At 37.6% G+C, this 14,858-nt stretch overlaps 1 protein-coding gene across 2 annotated transcripts in view; it reads left to right on the top strand.

The window, feature by feature from the left end:
* The first annotated feature begins 5,872 nt into the window (after positions 1-5,872).
* Positions 5,873-14,858, top strand: part of stab1 (stabilin 1) — a 43,933-nt gene continuing 34,947 nt past the window's right edge. For both annotated transcript variants that reach the window (XM_089133924.1, XM_039691074.2), the window contains exons 1-16: positions 5,873-6,241; positions 7,982-8,112; positions 8,188-8,303; positions 8,545-8,630; positions 8,848-8,917; positions 9,010-9,105; positions 9,211-9,321; positions 10,809-10,996; positions 11,093-11,223; positions 11,816-11,943; positions 12,059-12,135; positions 12,241-12,384; positions 13,392-13,529; positions 13,639-13,710; positions 13,795-13,908; positions 14,062-14,115. In XM_089133924.1, coding sequence (XP_088990050.1) covers positions 6,188-6,241; positions 7,982-8,112; positions 8,188-8,303; positions 8,545-8,630; positions 8,848-8,917; positions 9,010-9,105; positions 9,211-9,321; positions 10,809-10,996; positions 11,093-11,223; positions 11,816-11,943; positions 12,059-12,135; positions 12,241-12,384; positions 13,392-13,529; positions 13,639-13,710; positions 13,795-13,908; positions 14,062-14,115 — 1,710 coding nt within the window. In that variant the 5' untranslated portion in view covers positions 5,873-6,187. The remainder of the gene's footprint in view (positions 6,242-7,981; positions 8,113-8,187; positions 8,304-8,544; positions 8,631-8,847; positions 8,918-9,009; positions 9,106-9,210; positions 9,322-10,808; positions 10,997-11,092; positions 11,224-11,815; positions 11,944-12,058; positions 12,136-12,240; positions 12,385-13,391; positions 13,530-13,638; positions 13,711-13,794; positions 13,909-14,061; positions 14,116-14,858) is intronic.

Raw genomic sequence — 14,858 nt, 5'->3', positions numbered from 1 at the left:
TGATCCGAGCATGCTAAGTGGTCGTAAAAAAAATAGTCACACTTGTGCTCTTCGGTCAAAAATGACCGACCATAAATGAATGGGAAATTGACAAAAACACAAAAACTTTGAGAATTTTTGTGTGTACAATCTACAAATCGGCCACGATGCAGAAAAAAAGTGCTCAGCATTGACGGGGTGACACTGTAAAACATCAAGAGTGCAAAACAGACATACCCACCCCTACGCACACACATACACACACACTTTTATACACAAAAACACCAATAAATTGTGATTAAAGATATCTGTTTTAAATATTTAAAAATCACAGCTTCTTCAGAAAATTACGAAACTTGGTGACTTTTATGGCATTGGGTATGTGAACACACAAAAAAATTGAGGTCATGATTCGAGCAATTTAAGTGGTCGTAAAAAAATGTGTCACACTTTTGCTCTTCTGTCAAAAATTACAACCCATAGGAAATGAATGGGAAATTGATACAAAAAAAATTCTCTGAATTTTTGTATGTACAATCTACAAATCGGCCACAATTCTAAAAAAAAAAGTACACCGCAAGAAAGGGGTGACACTCTACAACATCTAGAGTGCAAAACAGACACACCCACCAACACACACACACATACAAACACACTTTTATACACATGCACACCAATAAATTTTGATTATAAAAAGTATGTTTTGAATTTTTAAAAATCACAGCTTCAGCACGATGTTACGAAACTTGGTGACTTTTATGGCATTATGTATGTGAACACACAGAAAAATTGAAGTCATGATCTGAGCATGCTAAGTGGTCTTAAAAAAAACAGTCACACTAGTGGTCTTTGGTCAAAAATGACCCCATAGGAAATGAATGGGAAATTGTAAAAAAAAGAAAAAAAAAATGTGTGAATATTTGTTTTTTGTCATTTTTTTTATAAGAAATAGTTTTTGAGATTGTTTCAACTATATATACAAATCCACCAACAACAACAACAAAAATGTGTTCATAAACAGCTGGGGAATTCACATGCCGCTCAATAGAGAGCTGTAGTGGTTACACCATGATTCTACGCTTTTTCTCTATACTGTAACCAGATGGTGCTAATTTTCTTCAAAAAATATTTTTTTTCTGAAGGCCTAGACTCTATATTAAACTAAAATACTGCATTAATATTTTTTTGAAGAAAATAATATATATACAGAAAATAATATATATTTTTCTATGGCAAAAATAAACCATAAATATTGCATAAATATTAATAAATTCATTTAAATTGTCTCAAAATACTAAATTAAAAAGAATAAATATTATAGAACAAAAATAAATTGCATTGGTTTTACTGGGATGGAGAAAGTTTCATTTTTAGGTGTCCGGTCACTTTTGACCGGGAAGATAACAAGTGTGACTCCGAAACGAAGAGCACCTGAGGGTTAATAAGCAGTAATTAAGCGTTTATTCAGGCAAAAGTCGTAGTTATTACTTGAAAATAAGCTATATTTTTTAAAGGCCTAATCTTTTTAAAAAATATTTATTACTTAAAAACTATTTTAGGTTTGAAATACCAAAACATTATCACCGAAGGGTACGTAAATTTGCATGTTTTTTTTGTTTTTTTATGTTTTTGTGTGGTTTTTGTTTTAGCTCTACACTCTTTTACACAATTTTGTTCATATATATTGTTTAATGCTCTTTTTTTATTGGTTTTATATTTAAAAAAAGAAGCAATTGAATTTCTTTGAAATGCTTGGTAAACCTGCCTGTAAACTACTTTCACATCTTTAAGGCTATATCTGTATGAATAACAGAAAGATATGGACAAGCGAGAACGAAAGTGTGTCGCGTGACTAACCAAAAGGCCTGTTTGAGCAAACAGAAAAAACCTCTTCTCCTCTCTCCAGCCCGAGTTGTTCCCTCAAAGACTGAGAGTCAGCGATATTAGATCCTGCTTTGAAACCCAGTGGCACGGTGGCCTGTTGCTGAAACATTCACAGCCTATTTGACCACTACCGACACGCACACGGGGTCACGCACTAAATCACGCTTCGGGGAAACTGATGCAGCTTGTCAGCGCTGTAATTTACAAACCCTGTCTTATCATTAAATGAGTGAGGAAAGGGCAGGAAACATTTGCTCTGTGCTGCTGAGGTGTCCAGCGCTGGGCATTGTAGCTCTGACCCCATCACGTCCTGTTATTCTTTTGGTCATGCCGGACTGTATACTTTGTTTCTAAGAAATGCTGGACGTTCAGGTTATTAAATATGGGCCATTGAGTTTGTAGCACTTGCTTTGTGGCAGTTTGAACTAGCCTTGCAACTTCAATAACATTGTAATGTTTTCTGCATGTTATGTTTGTTGCTGTGGAGCTGAATGATTTTTAACCTCCCAAACAATCATGAGTGAAGCGTCTCTAATGAGCTGAGACTTCATTGAAAATGGTTTTGGATTTCATATCTTTTTATAAATATGTCACTAAGATAAATTTTAATTACCCATATGGTTAATCAGAGGTTGCCAGGGCAGTGCTATGTGGTTGCTAGGATGTACTGGGTTGCATTGCGACTGCTGAGGGATTTTTAGTGGTTGCTATGGTGGTGTTCTAGGATCTGCTAGTGTCTTATTTTATGCACATTGCTGTGCAGTTGGTGGGTGGTTGTCAGGGCAGTGATTTTAGGTTGCTAAGGGGGTCTGTGCTTTGCTATGTAGCTGGTGAGGCATTGTAGGCGGTTGCCAGGGTGTCGCTCTGTGGTTTCCAGGGTGACTGCGTGTTTTTTCATGCATTCCTAAACGATCGTTAAGATATTCTCTAACGTAGCTGCTAAGGTGTTGTGCGTGGTTGCTATGGTTGTATGATTTATTGGTGTGCAGTGAGTGGCTTTTAGTATGATACCGCCAAGATAGTGTTAGTTAAATGCCAGGGCGTTGCTATGTGGTTGCAAGTGTACTCTTAGGAGTTTTTAGCGCACTTCTGGGTTACTGGGGTGTTGCTATGTGGTTGCTAAGGTATTCTGAGTGATTTATCATAGAATGCTATGCAGTTGGTAAAGTTTTTGGTGTGGTTTTTAGTGCTGAGTAGTTGCTAAGGCATTGTATGTGATTGTAAGTGTATTCTCAGTAGTTTTAGCGCATTTCTATGCAGTTACTTAGGTTTTACTATCCGGTTACTAACTAGGTGTCGCTATGCGGTTGGGCTGGGTAAAAAAAAAACGATTTTTCTTTATTTTAATGTACTATTCTCATTTTTATGAACGATATCGATTCTTACAGGTACATTATGTAGGAATTCCGTTTTTGTCAAACAGCGGCCCCTAGATTTGCTATGGAGTACTTGTACTGTCGTAAATAACAAGTAGAAATAAGGTGTGGCCCCTTTAAGAGCTTCGCGTGCCCGGTTATTTCTGTTTGATGCTCATTCTTATCCTATTTTAAGTGAAAGCCTGACCGAGTGAGACTCTTGTCTGGTTTTCTCACGCGGTCAGTTTCTCGTTTTTTTTCCTTGACTCTTCCGAGCCTGTGGTCACGTGACGGTCGTAAATCGATACGTTTTCCAGGTCACATGACCTGGGGCAAAGACGTCACGTTACGGCGTCTTCTCCAAACTCACATAAGCGGTATTTCAAGAGGGGAGCCCCTATCAAGCGTATATTGGCCTGAGAAATCATTTAAAATTACTCGTATACATTAACTCTTTTGGCCAAAAGTTACAGTGTGCCTTTAAATCCCATAATCGATCTTTTTATCTGTTGTTTTAAGTTGATAAATGAACAGGACATTGTAGCGCCTACCGGCATACAATAAATCGCAATATGATATGAAACAAAGTCTCAGATTTCACATTCTATACATTTTATTACGAAATTAAAATAGACAGTTTTAGCGCTCTTCAATCTTGCGCGAAAGCACAGTGTTTACCGCATCACAGAGAAAAGGCAAGCACGCGTGAGTGACGTGAACTGATCATCTCTTTCTTTACTAGTTACACGAAATATGAATGAGGTATGTTGAAAGATACAGTAAAACCGACAGAATTCCGTTTAATGTCTCATGTAATCGATCAATAAAACAGATTAACAATATTATTTACCTCAGAAAGTCATTCAGCGACCAAAAACGTGTTTGAACAAATCGGAAACATTTTTTTTGACAGACACCATATTACAAAAACCGAATTAGAGTAACATAATAAGATAAAGTTAGTAGGTTATGTTATTATAATAACTTTATTATTATAGCATATTTTGCAGTATTAGATGAGTTTTTCCTTGAGAAAATTTGCATTGCTACAGTATATGGTTACCATAGACATATACACTAGACCTCACCTTGGGGTTCTAAGCATGCGTCAAAACCGCCGCCATCTTGGAACAGGTTTCTTGTCATAGGAAGTATATAGGTAACGCTGCTATCTCTGCCTTTACTTCGAATTCATTGATAGTGGCGGACTTTTGTGCAGCGGATGTTCACGGATGAAATCTGAACTAGGAAGAATGTTTTTTTAAAAAATATATATATTTTCTTTCTGGAATCAATGATAAATACATGTCTGACCGTTGGAACAAACCAAAAAAACAAGAAAAATCGCATTCATGATGATTTATGGGGATTTTATTTCCGTTAGACCTGTGTTTACTACATTGACGCTGATGCATTAAAGTGGAGGGGCTCCCCTGTTTCAAGATGGCGGCTCTATTGACGCATTCCTTCCAATGAACTGCCGTAGCCAAGGTGAGGTCTAGTGTATATGTCTATGTATGGTTACGAGGGAGTTGCTATGCAGTTGCCAAGGTGTTCTGACTCCTGAGTGTTTTTTTCATGGATTGTTATGTGGTTCCTAGGGCTTTCTCCGTGGTTTTCAGTGCAGTTGCTAAGCCATTGTAGGTGGTTGCCAGGGCGTTACTGTGTGGTTGCAAATGTGTTCTGAGTATTTTTTACTGGTTTTCTATCAATTTCTAAGGTGTTTTGACTGTTATTAACACAGTATTGCTAGAGTGGTTGCGCATACTGACAAATAGCCCAACCTCAAGTCTTCATAATATTCTGTTCTGTAGATGGCTCAAGTCCCCTTTAAAGGACCTTGTTTATCATCTGCTGTACAAAAACTGTCCAATCACTTAGAAAAGTAATTACACACCTCTTCTCAAAAAGACGCGTCAGTGCATGATGCTTTATATGACAAGGTTTAATATTTAGCAAATACTCTTAATTATTATGTGGTACAAAAAACCAAGAGAATTGTGTTAACACACTCAATAAAAATAAATAATGACCACTTTTAACTTAATTTTGTTTTCTTTTAAACGTGAACATTTTTATCTTTAGTAGACACAATAGCAGGAACTCTCAAAGTCTCAAACTGATGACACAGCAGAGCCGCAGAGAGAACGATGCTGTTTTTAACTATATTGAATGTCTGCTTTCCAATTTCAATCTACTGCAGTCTAGTAGTTACTCTTTAAATAAAATGTTTATTCTTTTTTCAACACGTGCACTTCAATAAAAGTCTAAAAAGACTCTTAAAGTGAAATAGAAAAGTTTTTGATTGTTCAAAGAATATTTTATCAGTCCAGTAGGTCAAATGGTAGAGCACTCCGCTAAGGACTCCAAGGTCACAGGTTCAAATCCCACGGAAAACAGCAACTGATAAAATATTTTAGATAAACGTGCTGCTAAATGCACCAATGTTGCCGTTTAAATATCTTGTTTTCGCACAGGTTGCTCATTTCAAATTACAAGGCGAACTTAACTCTAACCCTGGCTCTGCTGGCACTAAATGTCTATGTGACCCTATGAGATAAAGAAAAATGTGCTAATGCTCAATGTACCGTTTTCAAATTCTGCTGAACCATGCAATCTTGTCAGCTGACAAACACGGACTTCCCAAACCAACATGGAAGCGTTGCAGTGGAGGAAATCCGGTGATTTTCCTGTCAGGAAAAGATGTTTTTCTCACCCTTACTCTTTCTTGAAGCCGCTGGTCATATCAAACCTCTCTCACTCTGTGTCAAGCTGCTCAACATGCAAATCCTTGAAAGCACATGAGCAAAAAGGTCTGAAGAGGTTTTTCTGGAGATGTTTGAAGTCGAGATATCCAGTTGTGTCCTGTGACTGGAGATTGTGGCCGGTCTCGGGAGGGGCTTTTCTGTTTGTGTTGCATGTTTATCTGACAACTTTGCAGGAGTTTTTCTTGTTTTGAGGAAGCAGACATGTCTTATCTTTTCATTTTGGGACTCACGGTACTGTGGACTATACAGATTCAAGTAAGTTGCCTTTTTATTGTAATTGATCAGTGTACCGGTACTGAAACATTATACTTTTGTAAGGGTGGTATAATTTATAATACCTTTTAGACATGTACAGTTCTGTGCTGATACTGTGTTCTTTGTTTTATTTTATTTTTCTTCCTAGTAAAAAGTGGCAGTACCATGGTACGTTGCTGATGCCAGACGATAATACTATGGTACTTTGATTACTATGATAGCTAGCATGATAGACCCCAAAAGCTATCTATCATAGTATAAATCAAAGTACCATAGTATTATCGTAAGGTGCTGAAAAGTGAAGTCTACATCTTTAAGTAACTATTGAAATGATTTGTTTAAAGCTTTACCATGGTATTCTTTGAATGATTATGAAAATACTATACTACTATATGAATATGCAGTTTTAAATAGTACTATGGTATTTTTGTTTTTGGATCATGGTAGTACCTTATAGTATTTACATGGTACTCCGTGCCACGGCACTTCCTTGAATACGATGTACACTAAAAAAGTTCTTGTCATTGTACCAGGTTCACTTTTATTTATTATATTTTTTACTATAGCATGGTTTTGGATACTTTTCTGGACATGTACTATTATGGTAATACCATAGTATTAAAAAAAAATACTTTATCAATGGCTTGCAAAAGGTGGGGGTAACGTGGTACAGTACATTGCTGATATAAGATGATAATACCATTGTACTTTGATTTATTCTTTGTTAGTCATACTATGTTATACCAATATTTTTGGAAAAATCCCATGGTATTTGTCGAAAGGAAAATGATAGTGCCATGGTAATTTTAGTTCAAGTATAACAAGGTAACTATGGTCCATGTTACATGTAAATGGTATGCGAATATGGATATGGTACCATAATAATAAATAAGAAATATGTGGACCTGAACCATTTATATAGATACTATGGTATATGAAATACACTCAAAAAAATGCTACGTTATTTCAACCCAAATTTGGATCAAATATTGACAAACCCAGTAATTAGGTTAACATTTTAAATGACATTTTTAACCCAAAGTTCGGGTTTGTTCATAATATTTTACCCAAAATTGGGTTAAAACAACCCAGCATTTTTAAGAGTGACATTTGAACTCAGCATACCCAGATGGCAGATAGCATCCAGATGTCACTCAAATATCACAAAACAAATGTGGGCTAGCTTTTGAAAAAATGTGGCACACACAGAAAAAGTCTAATCTGGTTGTAAACCCAAAGTGTCCAACATACATTGGTAGAAAATGTGTCCCAATAATATTTAAAAAAATATATAGGCTAATATGTATCTGGGCCAGTTTTGACAAAGACATGGGACAGTGTTCACTAGCGAATATACAAAAGTAAACATTTATTATTAAAAACGATGGTAATCAATGAAGGCATAAAACGTTTAAAAAATCTGAGATGTCACCCAGGTTTGGTTTATTAGCTTCACTCTTAGCTGACATGTAGCTATGCTGTGACTTGCTTGTGGCCCAGACCTGGCAAACAGGAGCAGAACGACAAAGTACCATCATTCCACACGGTATGTGGGCTGGATCTGGACCATAGCAGTTTTGCTATCTGGCGGGTTTCAAAGTTTCGCACTCTTATCATCACTAAAAGATTGTGAGGATTTGCATTGAAAGATTTGAATTTCTTAAGGTTTTTTTGTGTTTCGGCCTGGAATTCTTGTTAATTTTTCGTGTTTGAGTCTCATTTTGGTTTCTGTCGTTCCAGGCCGCCTCTAATCGCTGCGATTCGCCCGTTACAATCGTGAACAAAACTCCCTGCACATCCTGCGCTGCCGCCGCTGCCGTCGTCTGCCCGAGAGGGTTCAGGAAGATCACCAAGAGCCCCGAACTCTGCAGGTCTTTGATTATCCAGCCTTTTCCTTTCCGTTCGCTCAGTATGTTTGTGTCTAATGCGTTATTGTCCTGTTTCAGTTATGCGGTGGAAATCGGGGATCGTCAGGTAGAGCAGCAAGGGTGCACTCATACCTGTCAGGGGGTTACGACAGTCCAACAGTGCTGTCCAGGATTCTGGGGGCCCCTGTGCTTACGTGAGTTACAATGAGCCCAATGAATGTCATTGCTTTATATGAAAGTCCTTACATTTTTTAGGGCCACCATATATCAGTTTCTCCTGAACTATAATAAGTACAGTGATATCACTTAATGGTTAAATGCCTGAGCTGGTAACACAAAGAACTGCTGGTTCAAAGTTACTGTAAGTTGCTTTGGGTATTAGAAAATATCTACCATTGTGATGAATTTGCTAACCAGTCCTGTGTGTTTCTCCAGCTTGCCCTAGCTGGTCAGAAAAGACGTGTAACGGTTATGGTACATGTGATTCTGGAAAATTAGGAAATGGCACCTGTGTTTGTGATGTAAGTGCATCTGAATCACGTTCTTTTACTTTCATTTTAATGTAATTATTTTTTTAATGTTAAAATTGATGCTTTTTAAAATTTAATACATTTTATTATTGATTATTTTCTTTATTTTACTATTTAATTTTATTTTAATTAAATAAGTCATAACATAAATGTAATAATAATAATATAAATCTAGTAATAATCATCATCATTAACAACACTTTTACAGGAGGGATATACAGGTTTTGCGTGCCAGAACTGTTTGAATAAGAATGCCTACGGAGACCACTGCCGTTCAGGTCTGTTATTTGTACGACAGTAACTTCTGATGGCATAAGTTAATAATCAGCATTTTTGAAGATAAAACGGTCTAACTGTAAAACTATTGTAGAGTGCAGCTGCGTGAATGGAAAGTGTGACTCAGGACCCGAAGGGAATGGCGAATGTTACTGTCAGCCGCCATATATAGGACCAAAGTGTGATAAAGGTAACTGAAGTTAATCCATCCTTTTATCGTTGAATATGTACAATTACTTCTGTTAAATATCATTATGTTGATTTTGTTAAACCACACTTCTCTTTTGCTCTGCAGTTTCTTCATATTGTCCAAGCTGCCCGGCCAACGCGTATTGCAAGGGAGACGAGACGGGCGCCGTGTGCGAATGTCTGAAGGGATTCAAAAAGATTGGACAAGCATGTATAGGTACTTCCCTGTCCCTGATGATTAGCTACATGCTAAACAGTAAATACATGTAGTGTTTTATGTCATGTTTTGTAAATTTAGGTTAATTTTCCTCTCATTTTAAAAGTATACCATGTAACTTTTTTTGGTTCAAAATGAACAACATGTAAATAATGTCAGTACATCATCAAACCTTCTTCACAAACATGTTTTTGTCTCACCCTGATTAACTGTGCTGAGCCTATTATAAGTGTTTATATTTTAGAACTGTTGGGATGTTTTTTTTGTGTGTAATGGCGTACATACTAGGGCTGTTGGAACGAATTCCGAAATTCGAATATAATTCGAATATTATAAAAATCAATACTATTCGAATGCTAAAGTTACTATTCGAATATTGCTTTTTATATATATATATATTTAATATATATACATATATGCAATTGCCTTTCTCGCGGCATCAAGTAAGCGATCTAAATGCTTATTTTAGTAATGTTAGATGTCCCTCTAGTGGACAGAACGTGTAACAACAACCACAGGCTTAAGTAGCATTGGCGATCCATAAGAATGTGTAATGTTGTAAATATTAATAATAGGATAAATGTGAGCATTTAATATTCGAACATTATTTGAATATTACATAAAATAAGGAATGGAATTTGAATAGTATTAGAGAGGAAGATTGACAGCCCTAGTACATACAGAGCGTCACTCGGCCATGCGTGTCTCGCCATATCTGTAAATAGAGAAAGGTTGTTCCGGCTACTTTGATGCGTGTTTGATGTGGGAGTGGCATAGGTTAGTTGTCACAATAAGCGGGAAAGGTTTCCATTACACGAGAGTAGATGTTAAAACTTGGCTTTCGCCAAGATAAGCAAAACTAAGACGCGTCACGCAGCTTTACAGTAAATTATGCTTCTCCATCCATTTACACTTCTTTCCATATGGTGGTGTGACTCCCCTTCTGGTTGACATGAAGCTGTTAAATCTCAAACCTCCAGAGAATCACCCGTTTTAAACAAACGCCGAACAAAAGAGAGTTTGCTGGCAAAACGAGAACGCGACAGAGCTCGTAATAAAACAAGAATCAACATTGGCTTGGCTTTTCAGAGATAGCGAGAACTGAGGGATTTGAAATGTTGAAAAAGCGACGCATAGACGCCGTTTTTTATTACTCAACAGATGAGTAAGGCCTTTTATTGAACAGACAAACTGTCATATGTAGCTCTCAAACGGTTCATTGTGAAGCATTATCTATTGTGAAGGGTCGTTTCATTATGGTGGCTGTACTGGAATTTATTTACAAGGAAATGTTGTGTATATTAATGGGTAAAGCTACAGTAACGTCTTTAGCTAGTCAGCTTGAGATCCTTTCCGCCACGCAGAGCCGAAGCACAACCAAAACAATATTCTTCCGCAAAATGCAGGGTTTTTTAAACGGTATAGGGCTAAAAGTTACATAGTGTACCTTAAAATACAAAAGAGGCTCGTCTTCTACCCTGTTCCAGGTATCTGTTCGCCAGGGATATGTGACGTGAACGCTAAATGTTCATTTAGCGGTGGGAAGTTTCAATGCGAGTGTGAAGAGGGATTCAAGGGAGACGGATATCACTGCGTTCCCATCAACCCCTGCGACACTAATAATGGAGGCTGTCCTGTGGAGTCCACCCTCTGTGAATTTACAGGTCCAGGGAAGGTGAGCAATGCATTGTGGGATGGAATTTGAATCTGAAGCTATTCTATGAGTTCAATGTTGTTTGTTAAATGAGATTTGTGTGTGTTTCCTCTCCAGTCGAAGTGTGTGTGTTCGCCCGGATCAGAGTCACCTGACCCGTCCAAGGGTTGCAAGCCAAAGCCTGTCTGTACGCCGGGTTCATGCCACAGCAGCGCTCGCTGCGAGGTGAACTCCAACGGCTCGCCCAGGTCTGTCCCGTTGCTTTCCTTACAATAATAATACGACTGTGCCACACTATTCACTATTCAGAGAATCTCCAAAACTTCTTCTGATCACACTTCACCCATAATCATAAGAAAAAACATGTTAAATTATATTTTGTTAAATGAAAATGAAGCAAATTTTTTAGTTCATTGCAAAAAAAATTCACGTATTTCAAGACATTTACATCAAATTTCTCATTCCCTTGATGCATCGGGATGATTTATTTGCTAGTAATGTAACATTGTTCAAATAAAATAAGCACGATTTGAGATTAAAACAACTCTTCCCTGAATGTTATGAAAATATTATATTGCATTAACTGCTCAATGGCCCCCCCTTTGGGTGAATCAATTATGCATGGCATCTTGAACACAAATCGGTGTAGTAGTAATGTAGTGAATTGTTTTCATTGATGTTTTCTCATATTATTGGTGACAACATTTGTGTGCCACATTATATCCAGTGTAAAGAGATCCGTGGTAATGAGTGATTCTGTCGCGTCATGAATAGCTGAGATGTTTGGCTCAGATGCTCGCTGAAGGCCGGGGTATAAACCGAGACGCTTCATTCTTTCAGATGCCGCTGCACCGCTCAGCAGATTGGCGATGGCAGACGTTGCTATGGTAACCTCATGGAAAGAGTTCTGGAGCTGGACAGAGAGGGCAGTCAGGCCGGAAACCTCACTGGAAGCATTCGCCTCTTTGGTGGGTCCTTTGAGATCACCAAACCCACTTTTCTGGGTTTTTACATGCAACACTTCAGGTTCTGAACACTTTGAAAGCAGCGTTAGATGTGCTTACAGTGTGTTCTGGCTTTCAGAGCAAGCGTGCGAGTTTACGCTGAGCCAACACGGCCCGTTCACTGCGTTCATTCCCGTGGGGCAGAATCCATTCCAAGTGGGTTGAAGCACACTGAAAAACACACAATCAAACAGTTTGTGTTTCATGTCCTCATTATGTTTCCTGTTTTTTTTGTGACAACTTCCTGCTTGTCTCAAGCAGACACTTGTAGGAAAATCCTCCAGTTTCATCCTGAATGCAGTGTGTAAGAATCACCTCATCCTTGGACAGAAACTTTACAGTGATCTGGAGGGGAAAGATATGTGGATGTACGGAGGAGAAAAGATCAGATTTAAAACAAAAAAGGTTATCTATCTATCTATCTATCTATCTATCTATCTATCTATCTATCTATCTATCTATCTATCTATCTATCTATCTATCTATCTATCTGTCTCACTATCTATCTATCTATCTATCTATCTATCTATCTATCTATCTATCTATCTATCTATCTATCTATCTATCTATCTATCTATCTATCTATCTATCTATCTATCTCACTATCTATCTATCTATCTGTCTCACTATCTATCTATCTATCTATCTATCTATCTATCTATCTATCTATCTATCTATCTATCTATCTATCTATCTATCTATCTATCTATCTATCTATCTATCTATCTATCTGTCTGTCTGTCTATCTATATGTCTGTCTATCTATCTGTCTGTCTATCTGTCTGTCTGTCTGTCTTTCTATCTGTCTGTCTGTCTGTCTGTCTATCTATCTGTCTTTCTATCTGTTTGTCTGTCTATCTATCTATCTATTTATCTATCTATCTATCTATCTATCTATCTATCTACCTGTCTGTCTGTCTGTCTCACTATCTATCTATCTATCTAAGTATCTATCTATCTACAGTATCTATCTGTCTGTCTGTCTGTCTGTCTGTCTATCTATCTATCTATCTATATGTCTGTCTATCTATCTATCTGTCAGTCTGTCTATCTGTCGGCCTGTCTTTCTATCTGTCTATCTATATATCTATCTATTTGTCTGTCTGTCTGTCTTTCTATCTGTCTGTCTGTCTTTCTATCTGTCTGTCTTTCTATCTGTCTGTCTGTCTGTCTGTCTGTCTGTCTATCTATCTATCTATCTATCTATCTATCTATCTATCTATCTATCTATCTATCTATCTTTCTATCTGTTTGTCTATCTATCTATCTATCTATCTATCTATCTATCTATCTATCTATCTATCTATCTATCTATCTATCTATCTATCTATCTATCTATCTATCTATCCGTCCGCCCATCTGTCCATCCATCTCTGTCTAGTCTGTTCATTAATTTTTGCATGTGTCTGCAGCACTTCATCCTGATGAGAGATCCAGACGTATCGTTTACTATACTTGAGAGCGACATCCCAGCTTCCAACGGAATCATTCATATTATTGACAAGCCCTTTACTCTTACTCATATCGAATCCTCAAACAACAACATGGAGGTAAAGTCATTCTTACTACTTCGCACCCATCTGATTTAGTCATATCTGATAATACACAGCACCAACAGCAACACCCACTAAAGTAGATGTTCTTTTCTGCAACATCAAGTTCTCCTCCAAGACCATCGGGGATATTTTCAGAGAGGATGAAAGGTTCAATCGATTCCTGTCTCTGGTTGATGTGAGTGATCTCCTATCGGGCTTACTTTCTGGATTTCTCCACTGAACCCAAGCATTTAAAATATTTTGTCTCTTTCTGCTGCAGAATTGTGGAGCCCTGTTACCCGTCAGAGGTTCAGGTCCTCTAACAGTGCTCGTTCCTACCAACAACGCCATAGACAAATTCAGAGACGGAAGTCTTATATACATGCTGAACGATGTGAGCTGCCCATATGTGTTTTCTGCCTCTAATGAAGCTGGATATGTATAATCAAGTTATTTGGATCCCAGTTTTACTCATTGTTTTAATCAAATCCATAGGATATTCATATATTTGTTCATAACACTGATTTTTCATCTCTTTGTTATAAAGGCCAAACCAAAGCTTCAAACGCTTCTGAAACACCATATGTTCTCTCAGGCTGCTGTAAGTCTCTCTTTGACCTCTGGAATGTAATAAATGGTTTCCTACAGTTATTTTGGGGTATTTACTGTATGTACATCACTTTGGAGAAACCCTGAAATGGTTTGACGAATGCAGTTTTCTTGAAATGTGAAGTTGGGGAGTTTTGTTTGTCACAGCCTGCAAAACCATGACTTGCTTCATGCTAATCATTTGCAAGTTATTTATCCTATTTTAAACACCATTTAATTGGACAAAAATGTGTAAGCCCCCGAGCAGTAGATGATTTCGGTGTATTTTGGGGTGAAATCTAGGTCTGTGAAGCTCTTGCGAGATTAGAATTTGCTGTCTCCAAGGTTAAGAGTAGGGTTGCTTCGAGGCTCAAAATATCAAATGTGTCAGATCTTTGGCAGAACAAGGGTTACCAATTAGACAGCCATACTTTTGGACCATTTTCTAACTGCCCAAATGGTACTGTCAATTTCAGTACACTATTTGTCAGTACGCTAGAATGTATATAGCCTTAAAGCTAACAAACATAAACTAGCCTGACTTCGTCATACTCATATTCTAGGGGTGTAACGGTACATGTATTCGTATTGAACCGTTTCGGTTCGAGGCTTCCGGTTCGGTACTCATACAAACCGAACGATTGCTTGGACCATTTTTCTGCTGGCAAAATTCGTGCTGGCGCGGCCAGCACAACGTTGCGCAACATCAAATGGCAAGCGTAATGAAAGCAGAACGAAACTGCGCTCCTCGTTATG

This window comes from Pimephales promelas, chromosome 2 (genome assembly GCF_988280905.1).
Source record: "Pimephales promelas chromosome 2, fPimPro1.hap1.1, whole genome shotgun sequence".
Classification (NCBI taxonomy): Eukaryota; Metazoa; Chordata; class Actinopteri; order Cypriniformes; family Leuciscidae; genus Pimephales; species Pimephales promelas.
The sequence above is the reverse complement of the archived record's forward strand: the minus strand, read 5'-3'. Positions and strand labels throughout refer to the sequence as shown.